General features: G+C 35.1%; 1 protein-coding gene across 1 annotated transcript in view; it reads right to left on the reverse strand.

Moving 5' to 3' along the window:
• Positions 1–420: 420 nt before the first annotated feature.
• BTBD8 (BTB domain containing 8) overlaps positions 421–22,557 on the reverse strand; it is a gene marked incomplete at its 5' end in the record, with an annotated part of 36,491 nt that continues 14,354 nt past the window's right edge. The window contains 16 exons of the mRNA XM_082484478.1: positions 421–1,376; positions 2,728–5,073; positions 6,222–6,361; positions 6,641–6,685; positions 6,931–7,018; positions 7,378–8,014; positions 9,120–9,181; positions 11,744–11,873; positions 12,987–13,124; positions 13,939–14,130; positions 17,383–17,406; positions 17,818–17,920; positions 18,137–18,225; positions 18,859–18,955; positions 20,138–20,218; positions 22,394–22,483. Coding sequence (XP_082340604.1) covers positions 907–1,376; positions 2,728–5,073; positions 6,222–6,361; positions 6,641–6,685; positions 6,931–7,018; positions 7,378–8,014; positions 9,120–9,181; positions 11,744–11,873; positions 12,987–13,124; positions 13,939–14,130; positions 17,383–17,406; positions 17,818–17,920; positions 18,137–18,225; positions 18,859–18,955; positions 20,138–20,218; positions 22,394–22,483 — 4,732 coding nt within the window. The 3' untranslated portion in view covers positions 421–906. The remainder of the gene's footprint in view (positions 1,377–2,727; positions 5,074–6,221; positions 6,362–6,640; positions 6,686–6,930; positions 7,019–7,377; positions 8,015–9,119; positions 9,182–11,743; positions 11,874–12,986; positions 13,125–13,938; positions 14,131–17,382; positions 17,407–17,817; positions 17,921–18,136; positions 18,226–18,858; positions 18,956–20,137; positions 20,219–22,393; positions 22,484–22,557) is intronic.

Here is a 22,557-nt window from a genome sequence, read left to right on the forward strand (position 1 = left end):
AAGTATAATGAATTGAAGCTTGAAGGCAATTCTCGTCAATGTCACACTTCTGATGTAACACTGACCACGACTTCAGACTGAGATATACATCTGGAGATATCAGACATACTTTTATTTAGAACAGGAGCAGCATTCTACCAACTCCTCTGAATTCACGCACTATGCCATTAAAAATTTTTACTTAAATATGTGCATTTCTAAGAAAGAAACAGTGCTCTTCCTATAGCACAGACCCTCCAAAGTCTTATATTTAAAGGAAAGACAATTTAAAAAATTTATTGGAAACTTCTAAGCAAAACAAACCAAAAATACAAAAATCAAATCTGGAAGAAACAGATGAAACAAGCTGCTCATATTGGTAAGGCCCAAGGCAGATTGATATTGAAACGTTTTCTTTGAACATGAGTGTATCTTTCTGTCATTTAAAGCAGTGTTGGCACACATCACCTTTCGACACAACCATTCTGAATCTTTATTGTTGCAAAATGAAGTCACCATATAGAGAGGGAGGAAAAAAAGGAGGGGAATAGCTCCACTAATTGTGCAGTAATTTTTAAATCCTTGCTCAATGAGATTATTAAAATGTCAGAAAGGAAAATGAAAGGGAGGGTGGAAACCAAGATTTGTCTTTCATGTCATCTAATTTTTTCTAACAATTCTAGAAAATACATGCTCAAAGTTCATTTTTAGAAAAAGACATACATTTAAGTCTTGAAAAATTATTGTACTTGTGATTAAATCTAGATTATAAATTAACATATTTACCTCATTATATCAGAAAGATTGCCTCAGTATCAAGAATTGCTTGTTCTTGACTGATGCAGTATTTCATTACTGTATGGAAACAACTCATCAAAAATAGATTTGGGGAATGGGTTGGAGTTCAGCTGCAAACATTTGATGACCTTAATGATGGGTTTCCAGTTCAAGAATTGTCCATTCCCCTTGAGGGGACGAACAGTCTTCAGATGAAAAGCTTGCCACTGTAATGCTTGCTGAAGAATCGTCAAGTGGAGACATTAGTTCAGTCCACCTACTGAATGTGTCTACTTGTGATGTACCCTGAGGATTCGAACCATCTCGTGCCAGAAACAGTGTCTGATTGATAAGACATTGTGCTAAGTTAAGGTCTTCAGGAACAGAGTTTTTGAAACCTATATTTGAGTCCTGCTCAGATAACAATTGCCTGAGAAGAGTCCAGTCCTGTTCTGCAAACTGCTGATCTTCAAAATCCACATCTAGAACTGCTGTTTCTGAATCCATCCTCTGCTCAATTGCTTCTCCAACATCCATCTCATAAATTGGAGAAAGGGTTTTTGAAGGCCGATGCTCATACATGCAGGTTTGTGCCATTGTGTCATAATCATCTATGTCTCCTGAAATAATTCACAATACTGTACAATGTAAAAATTGCAGATGATCCTCCCCTCAGGGCTGTGTAGAGCAAAATTTAACTCATTCAGGAAGGACAATCCAACCAGGTTAAAAAAGGGGGGATGGAGGGTTATACAAAATTGACAAAATTTGAGGCATTTATTTCCTATATAAAAAACAAAGTATGATTTATAAATTAAGTTAAAGCAGCAATCACCACTGGTAATTAACAATAACCTCCATAATTAAGTTTCTGATACAGAAAATGACAATGTAAATATACACTTAATGCACATGAAATTTCTCATTTACTACATAAATTAAATTTAGACCAGGAGGTGCATGGAGGGAGTAAATAGAGAATGATTACTGAATGGTGACTTAAGCTATGTCAGCTTACAAGAGAATTAAAACCAAAATTGTTTATCCACAGGCTCATTTCTACACTGCACATGCAAGGGCAGCTGCAGGCAAGGGCAAGCAAACTTAAAAAAAAAAAGTACAGACTTTTAATGTCTTCTTGTTCTGTGGTCTGGCTGAACATAGATCATGATCAGCATTTCATTACTCTGAATACACAATAGTTGTAATCAACACTATTGTATATTTTTGATGGGATAAACAGACTGAATTATTGGCATAAAGAAGACAAAACACAAAACTAGACAAGTATTCATCTAGCTACATGAAACAAGTTAGAACTTTTCTGTATATAAGCATTAGTTCTAAGTATAATCTCTCTTTTAGGAAATAAGCTTTTACTGGTAAAATTTAGAATTTTAGACATCTCATAAGCTCTAAATCAGAGTTCAAGCCTGCTCCCACTGATGTATATGGCAAATATTCAGTTATATTCAGTGGGAGAAGGATCCAAATTTGTGTATAATATATAAATAAATAAATTACAACAATAATGCATATAGCTGTTCAGGTAAACAGTTCAGTGCGCTTTAGTTAAGGTTATTAATGTAGTTATTGCACATCCCATTCAGACATACTACATGTTGTCAAGCAGACAAAACAAATACTAAGATTCCATCAAAAGCTGATGCTGTCAATGTTAGATTGGATCAAAAATAACTGAAGTACAGACAAGTGCATCCAATCTTTCTTTTTAGCATTACATAAAAACTCTTTTCTTGTAGTCAAGTTTCTCATTGAACAGCAGGGTATTGACGGATATTTCAAACAGACAAGCATTCTCTACCCAAGTGAAATACTTAAAAATATTTAAATTTAATATAGTTTCAGCCAAAATTACTTCAGTTCAGGATTCAATCCCAGACAAATTGCCAAAGCTTTCCCTATTAATTTGGTTTTGAACGACTGATTGTTTCTATTTCTGTACATTACCTGGAAGTAAATCAGTATTAGCGCATTCAGTAGTTGCTGGTTGACTGTCTCTCACTTGACCTTCCTGAGTCAGTATCTGATTCTTACTGGCTTCTACAGGTTTTGCAGAGCTGCTCTTTTGCACATCAGAATTAGTTTCTATCTGATGAAGATCCAAATGACATGGCCTTTCTTGAGATTTTGCATCATTGTCTAAGTATTTATTGCACTGGTGCAATTCACTAGCCACATCATCCTTCACATTTGATATTTGTTTTTCTCCTGGACAGGGACTAGCTGCTGAACAGACTTTCTCTGGGCAATTTTGTTCAGTCATTGAAGCACCTTGATTGTCCTTCCCCAGGACGTCAGTGTCGTGAAGATGTAGGAGAGAACTTTCACTTTTATGCGATCTATTGTCCCTATCCTTATGCTGTTTGCAATCCAGGAATCCATCTTCAATTTCCAGTGAGTATCTTGAATAAAAAGTATTTCCATGGTGCTCTTGAGAAACACTGTCAAATACTTCTGAAGGAGTAAGAGAATCTATTGAATGCTGACGTGACGTATGAGCTTCCACTCTATCATCAGATCCCAATTCTTCGCATTCATCTACTGAAAGTAAAACAGATCGTTTGAAATGTTTAGTTTTAGAAAACTCTTGACTTGCAGTATCATTTTCTGTTGCATCTTCAAAAGCTAAATTATCAATTCCTTGGAACTGTTGAGTAGGAACATTTGATGGAGGAAAGTTTTCTGCAACATTCTCTGCTTCAGATTTGTCATCTTCTGTTTCATCAGCAGAAGAAGAAACTTGGTCTGCTTCCTGAGTAAACTGTGTATTGCCAAAAGTAGAACTTTTGCTTTCTCTGCTATTGGTCCTTACACTTTCTTGATGGGACCAAATTTCAGGTCTCTTTCTTGGTATTTCATCATCACTCGTTGAATTAACACGGAAGAGATCAGAACCCTCTTTTTTCATTTTCACTTCTATTCTTAGGCTGCTGTCATAAATTTTTAATTCCTCAGGTGTACTTGTGTCACTGCTGCTTCTTCCAAGAAAATCATGGCACAGCATAGTGCTGCATTTAGAAATCCCTCTTTCATTGGATCCTTCATCATCCTGAGAGCCTCCAGCATCATAATCTTCTGATCTTGGTTTTATATCATCAGAGGATGTGGTTGCACTGCCAGTATCTGATTCAGGACTCTCTTTTGGATCTAGTGCACCAGTATTCCAGTGGTCCACAAAGGGAATTTCTGCATTTTCATGGTTTTCTGGCATTTCTGTAGGATCTATAGACTCTGTGTAACTGGGTGAACATTTTTCTGTTATTTGTTCTGTGGAACATTCTGAAACATCATCTAAATCTGCTGTAACTGATTTGTATTCAGTCAAGGCTGATGTATCACACAGCTCATCAGCTGTAAGAAATCCCTCCATATGAATCTGAGGAGATGATGTCTCATCCTCTTTATTGGTTATCATTCTGGAAAAGCCTGGTAAAGCATTTTCACCGTAGTTAAGACCTGTTTCAGAGTTTAATTTATCACTTTGTTCAGTACAGACTTTTGTTGCTTTTGAATGTTTCACCAGTTCTCCTGAAGTCTTTTGATTGGTTTCCTTGGAAAAATCTGAGTATCCATCACTGGAAGACTGTGCATGGCAGTGAAATTCAGCTGTATTGTCATCTTTCTCTGTACCTCCAATCTGTTTAATTCCAGTCTGATCTCCACAAATCTGTCTTGCTTCCATTTCATTTTGCAGTGAAACATGCAGTTTAGAAAGAGTTTCTTCTGTAATTGGTGGAGAAGTTTCGGGTTGTATTTTGCATTCCACATTTTCAGAATGCTCTGATAATTTTTGATTATTGGGTTGACAGGACACCAGCAGTTTATCTTCACTGCTACTTTCCATCACAGATTTTAAAGATTCACTTTGCTTTGCAGAATAGCATTCATTATCGTGAAGCTGACCTGCCACAGCATCAGTCATGGTTTTTTCAAGTTTCTGTCCTGAACTTCTGTGCTCAGAAGAGTGCACATTCTTCTGGACAACAGGAGATTCACTCCTTGAATGTTTTGGGGCAGAGGACTGAGATTTTAACACAGATTGCCCAGCTGTTTTTGGTTTTGGGTCTTTATTATTCACAGTTTCAGCATTTTTTGATGGAGCCAGAGTTTTAGGTGTTATTTTTGCAGTGGCTTTGGCTACAGGTGTTTGCAACTGCTTAACACTCTTCTTCTTGGCTGAAGAATGTTTTTCTGAGGCTGTTGTCTGAACCAGATGTTGTAACACATTTTTTTCTTCGTTATGTTTTGGAGACATTCCTGATTTCAGCGAATTTGGCGATTCCCCCTGAAGTCCTAACAAACAGCAAAAAAAAAGACTATAAAGATTGTATATGCCAGTCAAAATATATTCACCAAATTTATGTGAGTTTGTTTATGTTGAGAAGCAAGTTACTAAACTTTTTATGTAACTAAAGAATTTAAGGCTTGTTAAAGACCTAAGAATTGAGATCTTAAACAAATACTAGACAAAAATACCACCTTGCATTTACATGCCATCTTTAGAACTAAAGCACTTTATGGACTGTGCATAAAGGGATTACTTCAACCTGTAACTGAAGTGGTCACCCCTGGAACAGAAAGCAGCAGCTATCTAATAGCGCAGAGAAGCACTGCACAGCAGCTTAACACAGGAAGTGATGAGTACTGTATTCAATTTATATTGTAGAGGAAATGAAAGCAGGCAGAAAATAATTACATTAGTTATAATGTGATTAGAATACCCGAATTAATATCCCTGCTCAGTCAGAAAATACTGCAAGATCTTTAATGACCACAAATTGACAGGACCTGTGTTTTCTGTATCATAATGCATTTAAGATAATACAACTTGAATATTTCCCTCCACCTAACAAGTGCCAAATCTAAATGGGATTAAAAACAGCTCCATCCTTAACACTTTGTATCTTTATAAAGCAGGGTTTCCTCTCTGTGGTCTACAATGTCATTTCCCATACTTGATACAAATAGCTGTTGAAATCAGATATTCCTTTATGGGGTAGGTCAGTATCAGTAGTGCTGCCCCTAGGGAGGGGTCACCAAAAAAGGGAGGCATAAACTTAACAGTTCATAAAGAAGTCTGAGGTCCAGATCTTTGATGCATATTATAAATGCTTGACCTACAGAATTTCTGTTGAACTCAGTCATGGTTCCAAGTGCAGAAGTGCAGGGGACCAGCAAATAAAAGACTCTGCAAAGCAGATTAAACAAGCAGAAGAAAACAACAATTGGAAGTGAAGACCATCTTTTAAATATTTTGAAGTTGACACACATTCATTTGCATTTTAAAGTTTAGGATCGCCACCAAAAGCAAAATATGGAAAATAAACAGAATTGTTCAGAAGATTTTGCCAAATGCTTGTGGAAAAAAAAAAAAAAAAAAAAAAAAGACAAAGCTTTGCATAATAAATGTCAGACTGTTTCACTGCTGTACGAAACTTTACCTTGGTTCTTGGGAGAATTAGCAGGTGTGTTTTGAGCCTTTTGCTGTGCTGCAGAATTGCTACTCACATTCCCTTTTTTCTTTAGAACAGCTTGTACATTTTGTTCATTACACCCTTTTCCAGCTGATTTTTTTGTCATGCTGCAAAGAAATTATTTCATTCATTATTTCCAAGCCTAAAATATAGCAATGTTTAATTATATTTAGACAATATAGATGTTTTAATATAAGCATTGAAAAGGCAACCTAAAACGTATACTAAAAGGTATACTTTTTGAAAATAAAACCTATGTCTGCATTTTTTTTACATATATATATCTACACACACACATATATATAAATGACCTATTTCACAATTTCATAGTGCTTCAGCTGTCCAGTTTCATCTAAACTATCCCAGAAATGGTAAGTTTACAACACCTTGTGTAGTCATTAACTGTTCCAGTGTGCAGAATTCTGAATGACCTATAACAATTTAAAAATGATTAGCATGAAACAATCCAACACAAAAGCCAAACCAATTTTATCTTTACGTTTCCAACAGCTAACTCAAATTGTTTTGCTAGTAACATGCAACAGACAACCATTCTCAGATTAAAAAGAACATGTTTACTTAACAGTAAGTTTAATAGTTCACCTGAAACTTTTTTCACAAACATAGACACACACATACCTCTATGTGTAAAGCAGCATATTGATATGTAACATACCTGCTTGTTGTGATATTAGCCTCAAGCTCAGTCTTCTTTTTTTTGTTGGTGACTCCATCTGATGTCTTCGCAGATGGCTTTGTTTTCACTATTGTAAAGTAAATTCAAAATTAACTATAGAGGAAAACGCATTGCAGATAAGTACTGAAAAAATTCTAATATATGAAGATCAGCTATTGAAAACAGCACAGATGCTAAACTTTTAAAACTTTTACTATTTTATATGGCTATCAGTTAATCATAAAATAAAGCCAGTTAATAGAGAAGAAATTTAATATTATCTCCAGTAATATTCATTTACAGTGGAAGAAGGTGACTTTTATCAACCTATAGTAGATTTTTTAAAGATTCCCAGGCTGCTTTTCAGTGTATGACCAGCCTGGGACAAACCAGAAGGGGACTTTTAAATAAATAAATAAATAAATTAATAAAACCCCAAAAAGTTACCAGTCTCTTTTTTCCCTTCCTCTACCAATTTATCCTCTTTGGGTTCCTCTGTCTGTTCACTGGGAGTCTGGATATCTATGCTTGCATTTGCTGACTTGCTGGAAGTTCCTGCCACAGTCACTAAGGAGGGAGATTCCTTCCCTGTCGTTTTTTTCAATGGTTTTGTTTTGATCTGCACACTTGAGGTTACTGTCAGCACTTTAGGTCTGGCACCTGCGATTTTTCCTTCATGGTTTTTTAGTCCTTTGCCACTTCCTGAATTTTTTTGTCCACTTGCAGATGATGTCTTTTCAACATCTTGCTTGCTAAGCATGCTTTCAGCCTTCACATTTCCATTATTTTCTATTTTTGTCTTTATAACAGCTCTAGCCTTTGGCGAAGCAGCTTTTTCCCCAGGTTTTGAATCCTTAGTAATCTTGGAAACTATTTTTTTGCCATCTTTCCCCTTTACATCCTCATGCTTTGAAGCCTTATTAGCAGTGTTTCTATTGGTGCTTGATGTATGTCCAGATGCTCCTAATCCATCAGATTTCATTTTATCCTGATTAGTGGAAGAATCTCCCCAGCAATCTTTCCTGCTGTGTTCTGTCCAGGAAGTATTCCTTATACCAACAGATTCAGTAATAGATTTGTTTAGCTAGAAAAAAAAAAGCATCAGGGAAAAAAAGAACAACCAGAAGACATTTAGAACACCAGACTATCCATTATCTTTCATTTCTGAAACACAGCTACTTTTTTAGTAGCACATGAATCTAAAGCAACAATATTCAGCATAGAAATAATTAAAAGGAATTTTGTATTTTAGCTCAGATTGGTGGCTTTCAAAGATATACAAGTACCAGAAATAACTGGAGTGTCTAGTAAATTTCATGTGAAATACTGCTCTATATAGAGGACATAAGTAGAGTTTCTATATAAGTAGAGTTTCACTTTTACTTTAGACAAATTACTCTGTAATATTTATTTGTATTATTAGAGTCTGCTGAAGTAAGAAAGCCTTTTTTTTTTGAGTTATATGTGCATATTTTCCAAAGAGAAATAAAGACTATGAATTATATTACAGACATAAAAGCAAAAATTAATTTGTAATACATGTGATGTTTTTAACCATTACCAACAGCATATCCACCAGATAAGTGACAATATTCATAACTCTCTCAGGTAAAGATATATACTGAAACATGGAGAATTGAGTGCATGAAAGGGAATCTTTGTGATACCAGTTTCATTGCAATGTATCCAAGACTGTCAAATCATGTGAAACCCATCCTGTTTTTCTACCAAACAGTAATGTAGTTTTGAGTGTGAGTCTCAATAGAAGAGTTGAGGGCCCTAAAAAAATATTTTTTCAGGGCAGGGAGCGTAACAGACTCAGTGTTGTGATGGCTTGTGATAATAGCAGAGATTAATTAGCTCAGTAGCAAACCATTTGCTCTGGGAAACAGATCAGTTTCATTACATAGCAACAGGGGAATGTGAGATTCTGAACACAAATTCCCATCTTTTATTTGAGCTTATCTCTTTGAAAATGTAGCAGAGCATAGGCTGAGTCCTAAGATGTTTCCAGTAATGGACATTACTGATTCTGCAGAAATAACAGTTCACCAAAAAAATACAAATTTATCAAAAGCAAGTTGCATTAAATAATACTGACAAAATAATACTGAATTTAAAACACACAATGAAAATACTTTTGTTTGCAAGATTCTCAGTATTATTAATGTTTGGATAGAAATGTTTACCTGAGAACTAGTGAATATAGGTTTTTTGCCAAGTCTTCGGTCATCACCCTTGTCAAATGCAGCTGGAAAAGGAACAAGCAGTTTCTTTACTATTTAGCAGGAAAGAAGCGAGACAGAAAACAATCCAGACTACTCAATTAACATCATCTGAAAACAGAAAGCAGTTCTTTGGGTCCTGTAATTATTCTAGGAAGGCTAATTTTGGTGACATGGCAAATGTTAAGTGGAAATACATGGTTTTATGTTCAGAACAAAAAATGTGGTATCTGTAATGATGTCACATGGCCATAATAAGCAAGTTGTTTAACTCTTCTGTTTCCCCATTTCCATAGTAAGACACACTTTTGTTTATCCAAGCTTAGCTCACTTAAAGCTTGCAGTGCACTGAGACCTTTGAAAGTGTACACAATTTACAAAAAAGAGAGACCTTCAAATTTAGAGTACTAATGACTTTTAAGTAATGTACTGTAAGTTACAGAATATTTATTTATACTATTTATAGGAAAGATTGATTAAAGTAAATTATATTAGTTTTCAAAAGTGGTAAAGTCAAAATATCTAAATGTACAAGTAAGATCATAGTGCCTCTAGACAGCATGCAGAGCAATGTCATGAGTTATCCCTGTGATTGTCATGTGGAATTTTTTTTTTTTTTTTGACTGGTCTACTCTGAGGGAAGCATTTTCCAATAAAGCCTTTAAATCAATTGTGCTTGTAGAATACAGAAAGTATATTTATAGACACTGTACAGACCCAGAATCAATAAGGTTTCATTTTTGTTTCCATTAATGTTTCAGCTGAAAAAAGGTTTTTCAAAAAAGGTATTAAAAAAATGTAAGCATTCAGTGCCTCATGTTCTGACATACTATTTATACATACAAAAAATGTATCTGTATAACACAAACAAAAATTCTGCTGAATTCTTATTGAAGATACTAAAAGTAATTTTTATATAAGTCTGTAAAAATCACACAAAAGGTATGCTGAAAATGGCACCCTAGGGATCTAATCCTTTTTCTAGCGATGACTCTGCACATTAATACATACCAATATATTAAGACAAAATCCACATAAACTTGTGCCTAAGAAAAATACAATACATGTTGTGAATTAAAAAAACCCACAATATCATCTGTCTTGTTTTGGCATATTTCCTCCTCTATTATAGCCTTCTGATTCTATGCAGGTTAAATCTCTAGAAGATAAACCACCACCAGAAATCATTAAGATGAAAGTTGATTAGAGTTATCCTAGATATATTTCACCTGAAGATTAAAATTTGTATACCAGTATTGTGTGATTGCTTTGCCTGTAATTAAAACCAGATAATTTATGCAAACATTTCAGCCTATCTGTTTACATATAAAATGTATGCTAGCTCTGAGTTACAATTTAATCTAAAAGAAAACAAAACAATTTCTGGCAAGATGGAGTTTGGACAACTAAGGCACACCTTCGTCTCAAATATTTTTTTGTGTTGAAAGCACTAGTGCAAAGCAGCCTAAACATTATTTACAATAAGGACACGATCATCCTAAAAATAAAACACCCCAAACAAAAAAAAACCACCCTTGTTTCTAAAGCCAGCTCCTCAGCTTCTGAAGGATTTTATAATCCAGAAAGAAATCATAAGACTGTTTGATACAGTAGCAGTGAGATGTTATTTGACTACATCCCTAAATCATGCTTAGAAAGACTGGCACTGCATCTTTCTTTTGGCATGTAATTGTAGAATAAAATTTTATCTATCTATAGGCGTAAACAATTTTATAACTATCATATCCTAGCTGCTAATGTCTTTAACAAAAAGGACAGCAAAATGTGTCCTTCTTCTATTTCTCCTTTGAATCAAAAGTGATTCAATTTTAGAGGAGCCTTCAACACATTCTTTTCTTTGATAACACTGTACTGTCAAAGCTAATATTCAACCATAACCCGAACTCCACCATCAGTTCTGCAGCCTTAGAATACTTGTGTACTTCAAAACAAAGAAACGTTCAGAACAAAAACTCCTTTTTGTTGGAAGTGCTGCCTGTTAAATTTTTGAGAGAATACCGTGCAGCTCCTTAGGGGCTCTCTGCAGTAGCATACACAATATCACAATACCAATCAACTGTGAAGCCAAGCTATCTGCATTTACTCACAGTGCACGAGATAAACATTATGCAAGAGACAAGCAATATTTATACATTATGTCGAAAATGATAAAGGATAGGAACTGAATTCATAGAATGGGTAATCTGCTTTGTGCAAATTTAATTCATCCACAGTGCTTATCTCCTTAAAAATAAGACAGATAAGGTTTTTAATCCTACTGCAGTATTTTCAGTAATTTAGACCAGCTGTAAATAAGAACAGAATCAATCTACATGGTTTTGGTTCCTATTATATACACACACCTAAAAAGAAAAGCAGAGGAGACTTTTCACAGAAAATGACTTACTGATTTCCACGTTTGAAACTAGCTAGGCATGCTATTCTGCTTCTATTCTAAAATACCACTTCAGAAACCTAGAGCATCACAATTCTTGCTTTAATATGTATCTGGCTCCACAATACCACCTACATTTTATCTACCAAACTGATTGCTAAAAAATTCTAATGCCGTTTGATGCCAGACATACCTGCTTGTATTTTCTGTTGATGGTCTGGCCTCATCAGCTTCCAGCCTTCTGTGTGACGAACAGCATAAAAAGACTGAACCAGGAAGACCCAGAGCTTATCACGCAGAGCCTGGATCTTGCACGTAAAACCCTGTGTTCAAGTAACAAATCAGCAGCTGGCGAGGGGCATATTGTCATAGCAACCAGTCATTATTCCTTTCAGAATCTACTTACTCCCTAAGCTAGATCAATGATGTCATCACTTATATTTTATAATGGCCTGGTAGATGGAGATGCTGTTTTTGAAGAATTATTGCCCACCACAGTAATTTTTACAATACTTTAAAACCAAGTCACTGCAAGGCATACTACAGCACTAGAAAACACCACATTGCTCTTTTTTTCCTTCCTTTTCTTTTTTCCTTTTTTTTTTTTTTTAAATGAACCCCATAATAGCTCTTCACTGTCAGCTGTGTCACAATAAGGTCAAATACTCTAGGGAAAAATAATGTATCTGATTAAATTTTCATTACTTTTACCAAGAAGATCTACAATAGCACCAGATTGCAGTAATTCATTTTGCATTTATTTTTCATTCTTTGCTTTTAGCATCATTCTGGATTTTAATCAGTATGTCATATTATTCATGAATTATCCCCAACATTACAGTCAACCACCGCTTAAATATCATTATTTAGATTGTGCGAATATACATGGCATATTACACACACGGAGACTGACAGACACCCCACCCCCCCACCCCCCCAGTCCAAAAACCACACTAGATTAAGAGACAGTCCTTGCTTCAGAGGACAGTCTTAAACAAAAGCAAATGTAGTTGTGACTTTTACCAAAAGAGGGAAAAGATACATACAGAGAAAAAGAATAGACCGTCTTCACCTGTAAGTTAAGGTAATGCAACAATTTGATAATTTTTTTCTCATCACAAATTTAAAGTGATAGCAAAGAACAACAGAGCAGTGGTGCCCATGGGACTTATGTTCTCAGTAATACACCATATTTTTTTTTATTGCCATAGACAGGGTTTCCTCTTTAAAAGAAAGAGGTGTTAATATCCAGTAAACAACTGCCAACATTTTCTGCACTTCCAAAAGGACCTTGGATTTATGCAGATGCTTTTCTGTGTGACCCCAACCGCAGGACTGAGCCACCTGAGCTTAAACCACATCATCTGATTTGAACCATTACATGAAACAACACCAGAACAGTTTCTCCTACAAACACTGCACATTGAAAAACCTACCATCTCCTTCACATTTGTGGAGTCCAACAACGTATCCACAGCTACAAGGAGAAAGCAGCTATTTTCGTTATTAATACTTTTTTCAATTGCATTAAAAATTAGTTCTAGAAGGTCAGGTTTGCTGCTCATTGCCTGTGCCTGAGGAAACAACAAAAGGCAGCCATTTAAAACAAAAGAGTGTACTTCATATGCAAAAGCATTACTGAGCAGAGAGGATCTGCTGTCACGCTGCACAGGAGGTATTCCAAAGCTGAGCATCTTCCTTTGTATCCGTTCCATAACCCCACCCCTCCCCAGGCCTCTACCAAATCATTCTGGGGCCTCTCGCTAACACAAATTTTAGGAACAAGCACACTGTGATGAATTTACAGCCACATGCAACTCTAGATTGAAAGACAAAATGCTTTAACATCTGCCTATTTATTTTTTTAAACCTCTATACATACTAAAAAAATCTTTCATGGGAGAAGTGAACCAGCTAGATGACTAGGTATGTTCTCACCAGGACCTGCAGCGTTGCCACATTCTTGCAACAAAAATCAGAAGAAGTCTGATTATGAGTATTAGTAGTATACTCAGTATACTCATTCTTCTAAGCACGTGCTGTTGTTCTAGGGGTTTTAAAGCTCGTTTGAAGCTTATGTATATACTTATCTCTTTGCAAGGCAGAAACTGTCCTGCTAAATTCATTGGAACTTTTGCTTAACTAAGGCATGTAACCTGAACTCAGTATCAACCCTCCGTACCAAAGTATTAATATGCTTTAAAACAACACTGTTATTTTAACAACAACAAACAACTTAGCACTGCCTGTTTTTGTTTTTAATTTTCCAGAAATCGTACTTTAAAGCAAAAGTTGAAGCTATTTTGATTATTTAGCAGCCTGAACTATCCAAAGTGTGATATAATTAAGTTTATTTGGAAACATACAATAACTTGGGGGCACTTTTACCTGCAACAAAATAGAGAAGCCTTCACTTTGTACTACATGTGGGAAGTTTGCCACAATAAATGTTACACATTCTTCTTGTAGCCTAGATGCCAAGGCCACAGCTGACTCCGTCCATTTCACTTGGGGAAGACTATTGATCAGCCGGTCACTCTCCATCAAAAGGAAAGCAGCATTCTTGTGGTTCTTAAAATAAAAACAGAAATTAGCCTGTTGCCAAGTAATCACCTAAAGAATTGCTGCTCGTAAAATAGCTTCTATTCAGTTACTGAACACTTAACACAAGGATCCAGTCACATATTAATTTCCCTTCTCTAAATAAATTTGGATTTTGATAATTCTGAGCACTATACCTACCTTCAAAACTAAAGCAGAAAAGGAATAATCTACTTCCTGCTGAAGTTGGGAAGTAAAGTTTTCAGCAGGTTTTATTGTGTTTTTCAATTGTGTTTCATTACACACTGCAGTCCTGAACAAAATAATGCCAATGTTAACTGGAGAAACTGAATAGAGAAAACCCTTTTAGGTCACTGAAAGATGTAATAATTTCTCAAATAAAATGGGTAAGTGAAAGTTTTAGGTGAGTGTGGATGGCCTAGCATTCAGCATACATAGATACCCAAACACTTTCACAGGTATGAACCCTTTTGCTTTATTTAAAGGAGTCAGACATCAAATATTTGTCTTCCCAGATGGAGTTTTAACTGAACTTACCCTCTTTTGTTGTCTAATGTTTCTCTAAAAAAATATAACTGTTATGTTTATAGTTACATTTAAAACAACCAAACGTATTTCCTAATATTTATTCCCCTGTTCCGTGCCTTTGGTTCTTTTGTGCATTGCATCAGCACAGTACCTAAGTGCAACTCCTACTGGCTAACACATCACTTAAAAAGAATTTGCAATTTATTGTCATCCACATTAGAAAGGATTGAAAGCTCTAGTCTACGTGACCTAGCAGGTCACTGATAAATTATGTATTAAGCTCAGTAACACTAGAGAAAGTAACAATTCAGACAGATATTTGACATAGAAAACCCTACTGTAAATTCAGATTATAATCATGTTTGTCCCATGCAAAGTAGAAAGCAGGGAGGATTTTCTTCATGTATATTGTAGTTATAACATCTGGCCAGCCATTATTCAACTACACTTTTTTTATTTTACTTATCTGTGAGCAAAACCAGTTTGCCTCTACGCATATAAAGTAAATTAAGGATTAAGTATATGCTTATTGTTTGATCTTGCTCCCACTGGACTCAATTACAAGCTTTTTGAATTGTCCAGAATTCAGCCCCTGCTCACAAGACAATAAGCATTTACTCCCATTAGACACTTCCACTGAAATATAGAATTCCTTCATTGTCCTCTAATTAAATCAGCACTTTATAGAGTGGCTCTAACTGAATTTTACTTCTTGTTATATTTTTTTCCTAACCATTCTATAGTGGAGTCCACTTTACTTATCTAAAAAAAAAGGTAATTTTCTTGCATGTAGTTGAGACACCAGGGGTAGGTACCTGTACAGTGTTTAAACTGCACTCCCTTTTTAATGTTTCTGTGTTCACCATTGTGGCTTCCCAAAGATTTTCTGACCCGCAATCTCCTTTTCTTTGCACCTTTTCATCCTCTAAAGGGCTGCCCCACATTAATTAGGTTTTATATTTCCAAGATTGGTAAATGAAAGCATCAGTAGAGTCATAGTATTTAACTGGGTGTAACTGTTAAAAACTTTTACAGCAGAGAACTGTAGCAGCAAAGAAGATCATAAAACATACAGTAGCCCCTTCAAAATTCATGTCAGACCTCTTCTTCTTCCTCCCTTAAGCAGCCTTAAGTATTTTTGCAGGTTGTAAAAAACTCCACTGGGAATTCCACAAGTTTTTGGACTGTGTGTCTTAAGAGCTCAGAGTTAAACGAACATTTACCAGAACTGTTCTGTGGGCAGAAGAGGCTTATGCTTTATTTTTAAATTTTGCAATTCTTAAAGCTTTCTAGGCTCCAGTCTGTTAAAATATCAGTGAATCTCGCAAAGCCTCACCAACACAAATTTTAAATCAGTAAAACGGGAACCAAAACACACTTCCGGCCAGACTGCAAAAATCTTCCAGAGGAGCTGAGTACACAGCTGGAGCTGTACTAGTACTACAGTGCCACGACTGTTCTGCAAATGCTGGTAGCTTAAACATAGCTCAGGTATTTCAACACAAACTGTAACCACAGTATCTTGATAGATTATAGTAGGCACAGAAGGGAAGGAAGGTCTGAAGTGGCTTAGGTTTACCTGTAAGCTGTTCTGATTATGTTGCACAAGGGTGCCTGGAGGGGAGCCTAAAACTGCGTCTACATACACTCTCACCTACACAACACACCTGAGCTAGTTCGGAGATGGGTGGATGGTGGTGTAACTATGAACACCTGTAGATCAGAATTAACTGATCTATAATCCATAAAACCTTACTTAAAACTTCTCAAATATTTATACAATATATGATGTACAAAGCTATGTATATATTCTAGGAATAACTGAGTATTCTGATCTAATATAACGGCACAACACCTAGAATCTTAAGAGCTATATCTACTGTCTTTTTTCTGTTAGAAATTATGCATTCTAGTAGAAGGACTGTTTGGTTTTTATAACTTTGGATACTCTCAAGCTTCTCTTGGTACAGCCACATAGCTCTGAAATCTCTTGTTTTTCAGGCTTTCACCAGAATATGTAGTAGCAGCCACCACTCACAGCTGACCTGCTGGCCTCAGTCCTTCATGGGGTAAGTACTTCACATCAAAGAGGTCTGGAAAAAAAAACAGTCCCAAGAAGCCTTTGCAGCCCTTTCAGCAAAGGGCAGTTCTTGGCCAGAACCATTTAAGAGTGCTTCTCTTGAACTAGGGGTATGTTTGGCAGTGTGGGTAGCCATACGTGAGCTATTTAGATTGGGTAACAACAGTAACAGACACGGGGACAAGGACATAAGCATGAGATGTATGAGACATCACGTAGCTGTCTGGTGTGTGCTAGAACCAAAATCCTCCTGTGAATGTTACCTGAGCTACCTAGATTAAACTTTGTATATGCCAATCCACATTACAGTCACATACATGCTTGGCAGTGGCTGTACAGCTTTAGCTTTAGCTCCTCTGCCTACTCTTTATACCTCTGTTACAATTCTGTGTATTTACAGGCTAATTACTAGACCAAATTCCTGTTAACAGGTCTAGCTCAAATCAGTTGCTTTTAAGTCAGCTCTAAGGGTAGTTTTAAACAGAAACCCAATTAGAAACCATTTAAGTTTAGGCAGATCTGAATTGGAACAATGTAAATAAGTGCCACAAAAAATGAATGCTGAACTCTGGGGGGACCAATTCAGTACTGTTATCTGAGAAGTAGAAGATATGTATACTATACTGTTACTTTATTTTTGAAATGTCAGCTTGCCTGTAAACAAATGGCTTGTGATCACCCGAAGTCTGAAAAAACATACATTTTTTCCAAATTAGAATATAGGCAAAGAGGAAAAGGACATCACAATGTATGCTGCCACCTAACACAGAAATTGATACAGCAATTTGCTGTTCTTCACTATCTGAATACATAATGTGGTGCTATGATGTCACAGCTGTGTTTCATAAATTTATTTTGTATTATTATGCTGGACTTGGATGCGATTATCACTAGACTGTGTGCCGTGAAGCATAACAATGACATCTACACATCAAAATCTGTTTTTAAATTGTTATTTTAATGGGAACTTTTGACATAGTTTAAGTGCACTGCAGATTTAGAATACTATATTTATTATCTCTTAAATTACACTGCACAGCTAAAGAAAGAATTTACATTGCTCTATTTTTATATAAAGCACACTAAATACTACTTACCAAAGAGTTAATCAACATAACAAGACAGTTGTTTTGAAGTTCAGTAGGTAAACTGGCAAAGCTTCTCTCTGACAAACATTTTGCAAAATGTTTTCCTACCCACCTGTTGAAAAAAAGAGCCTTTCTTAGGTAAGGAAGATAAGTGTTCTATCTTCACTTGTTAGCATCAGTGATACTTCTAAAGTATTGTGAAGAAAAAAATGCTTAAAATATGAACATTTTATATGCCAAAATAAACCAAATCTTGCAAAGTAACATAATGTCAACAGAAAGCAGAGAAATGAAAAACATAAACCATAATTTATTTTATTTTACTTACTTCATGCAAGCGGCATATAGGCTTTCCGCTCCCACTGAATGAGCAATAGCCATGCATTCTAGTACAGGTTGCTGTTTTCCAGGAACAGGCTAGAGTTGTTAGCAAATTATCACAATTATTATACATTCTGACTTACAGAAACTGAACAGAATTACAAAATCTTCAGTTCAACCAGGAGTACTATTAGGTACCATGTTATTTAAGTTTGTTTGCCTTTACGCAGAGTAGGGAAGTCATCTGCTTCCACACACGTCAATAAAGTAGTATTCTGCCTAGTGAGCCTAATGCATGAAAATGCTCGACTGTAAGCAGTTGTTCGTTTTTAAACTGATTTTAATTGAACAGAAATATTTTCTAAATACATGACCATGAAATCTGATATGCAAATATATAGTTTTTCCATACTCCTATTAAGAACAATTACATATACGATGGAATGCATTAAATTATACTCTTAGGTATATATTGAATTGATCACGTGGAATACTGGTTTTCATCACTTGTGGTTTACAAGCTTCTATAAATAGGTGGATGATACCACAGGCCTTACTCCCATCACCAATCCTAGTGAATTTGGCAGATTTACACATAAGAATAGCATCTGTTGACTTAAGCTAACACCTTGACCACACAGTTAAGTATCTCATCAATATGATGTAAGTAATAGAATGAAAATTATTCTTAGACTTACAGTTCACAAAATTGCACGAGAACTGACATACCTTTTGGAAAAAATTGCAGTAATCTCTTTTCAAAATGTAGATAGCCACTTCTTTCAGCCCATCTAGCCCATACATATCTGCAATGCCCAACATGCGACTAAAGAGAAAGCAGTTGCAACAGGAATCAAAAAAACTCGTTTTCATGTATGCATTTTGCATACAAGACAATTTACATGCTAATTTCACCTCTTTGTTCTGTCAGAATTTACTGTAGAAATAGACTGATAACCAAGTGTGAAACTTGGCAAAGAATAATCTTTGAACAGGAACATGTATTGACCTAATAATAATCTCCCAATCAGCGGCTCTGGTCTATATAAAAGTAAGCCTCAGCCACTGGCTGAGAAACTGTTTAGAAGACTCTCAATTTCTCTATTTTCAGGGTAGCAAGTGAAAAAGAGAATCGTGCCAGCAGAGTTTTGGCATTTTGTAGTTTTTTTTTCCCAAACATTACAGGATTACATAAAATGTTATTGATTACAACATATTTGAGAATTTTGTCCCTTCCAAATACTAAAAAGCACAGTGAGCAAACTATTAATTATTTTACATAATAATCAATACCATATTTTTATTTTTTATATCAATTCATTACTTAAACATTGACATTGGGGAATATTTTAAACAATTCCGTATTTTTATTTCGGATAGATGTGCTTTAATTTCTAACATTAAGAAATTGGAAATTGTAGTGTTTTAATATTTGGTGGCAGAGTTCAACAGCTAATGTATAAATAGTTTCAGGGAATAATTCACACATTTCAGAACTTACTTCACTAATTCAGGATTCTGTATAAAACTGATTAAAAGCTATCCCAGAAGAAAATGCCAACATTTATATTGTTTGCTGTATATCATATTTTATGGATCTAACACTAACTACTTGGCCTTTGCATCAACTCAGTTGGTTATTTAAAAATAAATTCCAAATATTAACTTAAATATTATCACACACTCTACATATTATTCTGAAAACTAAAAGGAAGGTACAGGCAAATTGGGAATTATTTTGGTATAAAACACCCTCCTGTTTTTCATTCTCCTTATATAACATTCCAAAAACGTCTGGCTCACCTTTTCCAGTAGCTGCCAAATAAACAAGATTTCTTCAACAGCTTTATTTTTGGAATTTCCTCAAGTAAGTTTAGGTGTAATGATCATTAGATTTGACATCTTTGTCTTATTTATACTACATGAAGAACTTTCATTTTGACACTTAACTGAGAAAATACAGAACAAGCACAAACTACAATTAAAAATAATAAAAGTTGACATGTACCCAACATCAACTTTGTCTGGGAAGTCCAGAACACCTCCATATATAAAATGCAAGATGACACTCATTTCTACATGGCTTATGCTGCAAAAAAAAAAAAGAAAGAAAGAAAAAAAAACCAAACAAACAAGTAAAGACTTGTCCAGAATAAACCGCACCACATTTCTTAGCGAAAGGAAGTTGGTCAAAAGGCTGAGACATCATCCAAGCCGTTCTGTGAATGGAAGGTAAATAGTCTGATAAAATTAAAGCTATTTTCAAGATTACTGCAATGTAAAAATATCTAAATGGACTACATTTTGGATGAATGCTGCTACTCAGTAGTCTTGCTGAAACTTTGTAATACTTTAAATCTTTGAAATTAAGTCATAAAGAGACTAATACTAGTATCTAGATTATTTACACTGAAAATATGAAGGGATTTTTTTTTCATCATCTCCAAGTTCTTTACTAGTAATAAGTCAATTATTAAGCAACTATATAGTTAAAAATTGTATTATAAAAATTATTTTTAATTCTTGATTTTAGGAATATATTTAAGCTTTTTCCACAATAAAAATACATTTAATAGTTTTACTACAACACTAAGTAGGAATGTTGCATCTCAAAATATTTAGAAAAAGTCTTTATGCCTAGATTCAGATTAAGAAATACAGAATTTCTACACAGAGTTGTGTTTGCATCCTTCCATTATCCCAGCACCATAACAGGGAAAGGCACAGAACGTCTGTTTTAAATGGTGGACACGATCTCCTGAACAATACATTATTGTACTTGTGTACGTCTCGGTATGCACTCTTCAGAACCCACAAGTGCCGTGTACATTAGTATAAATGGAACATAATGCAGATCGAGCTAAGATACTTTAAAACATTAGGCATGTTTAAGCGACAGACATTGATGACTAAAAACAAAAGAAAAAAAAAAGGTTGCAACACACTAAGAAGCAAAATCAACACAGTTGTCTCTCTATGTATTAGTACATGATAGCCATAAAATCAGCAAGAGTTTCCCCACAGTCTTGACAGCTGTTATCTTAGGCAGAATTTTCATTAATTCAGAATAAGCCATATGTACTTTATTTATAAGTGTTTAAAAAGACAGCATGGAAATCTGCACCAAGCAGAAAACTGAACTAGAAAAGGTAAAATAAAAGGATATGGTTCTTAATAACAGAAATTATGAGATTTTGGCATGAGAATATACTCGTATAAATACTAAGTACTTCTCAGGAGAAAGCATCTACTGAAAAAGAGCGATGAAAATTTCTTAGCCATATAGAAATCAATTACAGGGAGAGAAGTATAAATACCAGAGTCGTCGTTATGTATAGCATGAAAGCTAAGGAATCTATTAAATTAAAAGTGTATGGCTTTATAAGAATTAGGAAGCTATAACTAAATCAACAGATAACCTTCCTGATTTTGCAGCAATATTATTACACTGACAGAAAATTAAAATTATGAAAATATAAGAAAGTATCACTTGGCCAAGCAATTTTATATGAACACAAAGCAATTATATTTTGCAACACTGTAAGGTACACAGTTCTCCCTGAAGAAAGCTGAGTCAGCCAACATCATGCCTGAACTCACAAAGCTAACACGTACAAGTATCAGTATTGGTTTGCTTTAAAAGAAAATGTAGTATATTGCAATTGATTTTTCTGATACCAAAAAGAACTAACCTGACAGTCCCCAGTCTATCTACAAAGTCTTAAGTGTTCATCCTACACTGTCAGTTCCCTTATTTTCAGCTCTCACACAGAAAGCCATTGTGGACAGGCACACTGGTCAAAATTGGTTTTGTGTATGATGCTGAAATATCATTATTAAACACTATTTAAGAAATGTAATTGTTTATTTCTCTTTGCATTGTAAGCATACTCTTACTGTACTGTAGGAAAATAAATTACATTGTTGAGACATTTATACTACTTCTCATAACATGTACAACATGAAGTGAGAGAATTTTAAGACTGACTGTGAATACTAAAACATGCTCTACACAAAAGGATTAGTTCTCTTCTGCTGATGAAAAAGACTTATTCCCTGAACCATCTGACAATATTAACAAATACACTATACTCCCTGTTTCATACTGAAGTCGAAACAGCACTCAAGAAATGTATCAGGTTGAAGAAAAGTGTCAAGGAAGATTAATCTTCAGTGCTCTATACACAACACAGTTGTTACATATTTGCAGTGATTTTAAATTGCCTACCTTTGCTCCCACACGACTTGCAAAGACAACACTTACCCTTGAAGAGTGATGTGCTCTTGGGAACTTTCAGCCCAACTTCCACTCAGCATAGCAGCAAAGTAACTAGATCTGGCACATAAAATGGCCCTGAGAGAGAAAAAGTAAACATTATGCCACTAGATACAAATATTTATTATGAGACTCTTTGATAACGTTGACTT

Source organism: Vanellus vanellus, assembly GCF_965231255.1.
Source record: "Vanellus vanellus genome assembly, chromosome: 5".
NCBI classification, from domain to species: Eukaryota; Metazoa; Chordata; class Aves; order Charadriiformes; family Charadriidae; genus Vanellus; species Vanellus vanellus.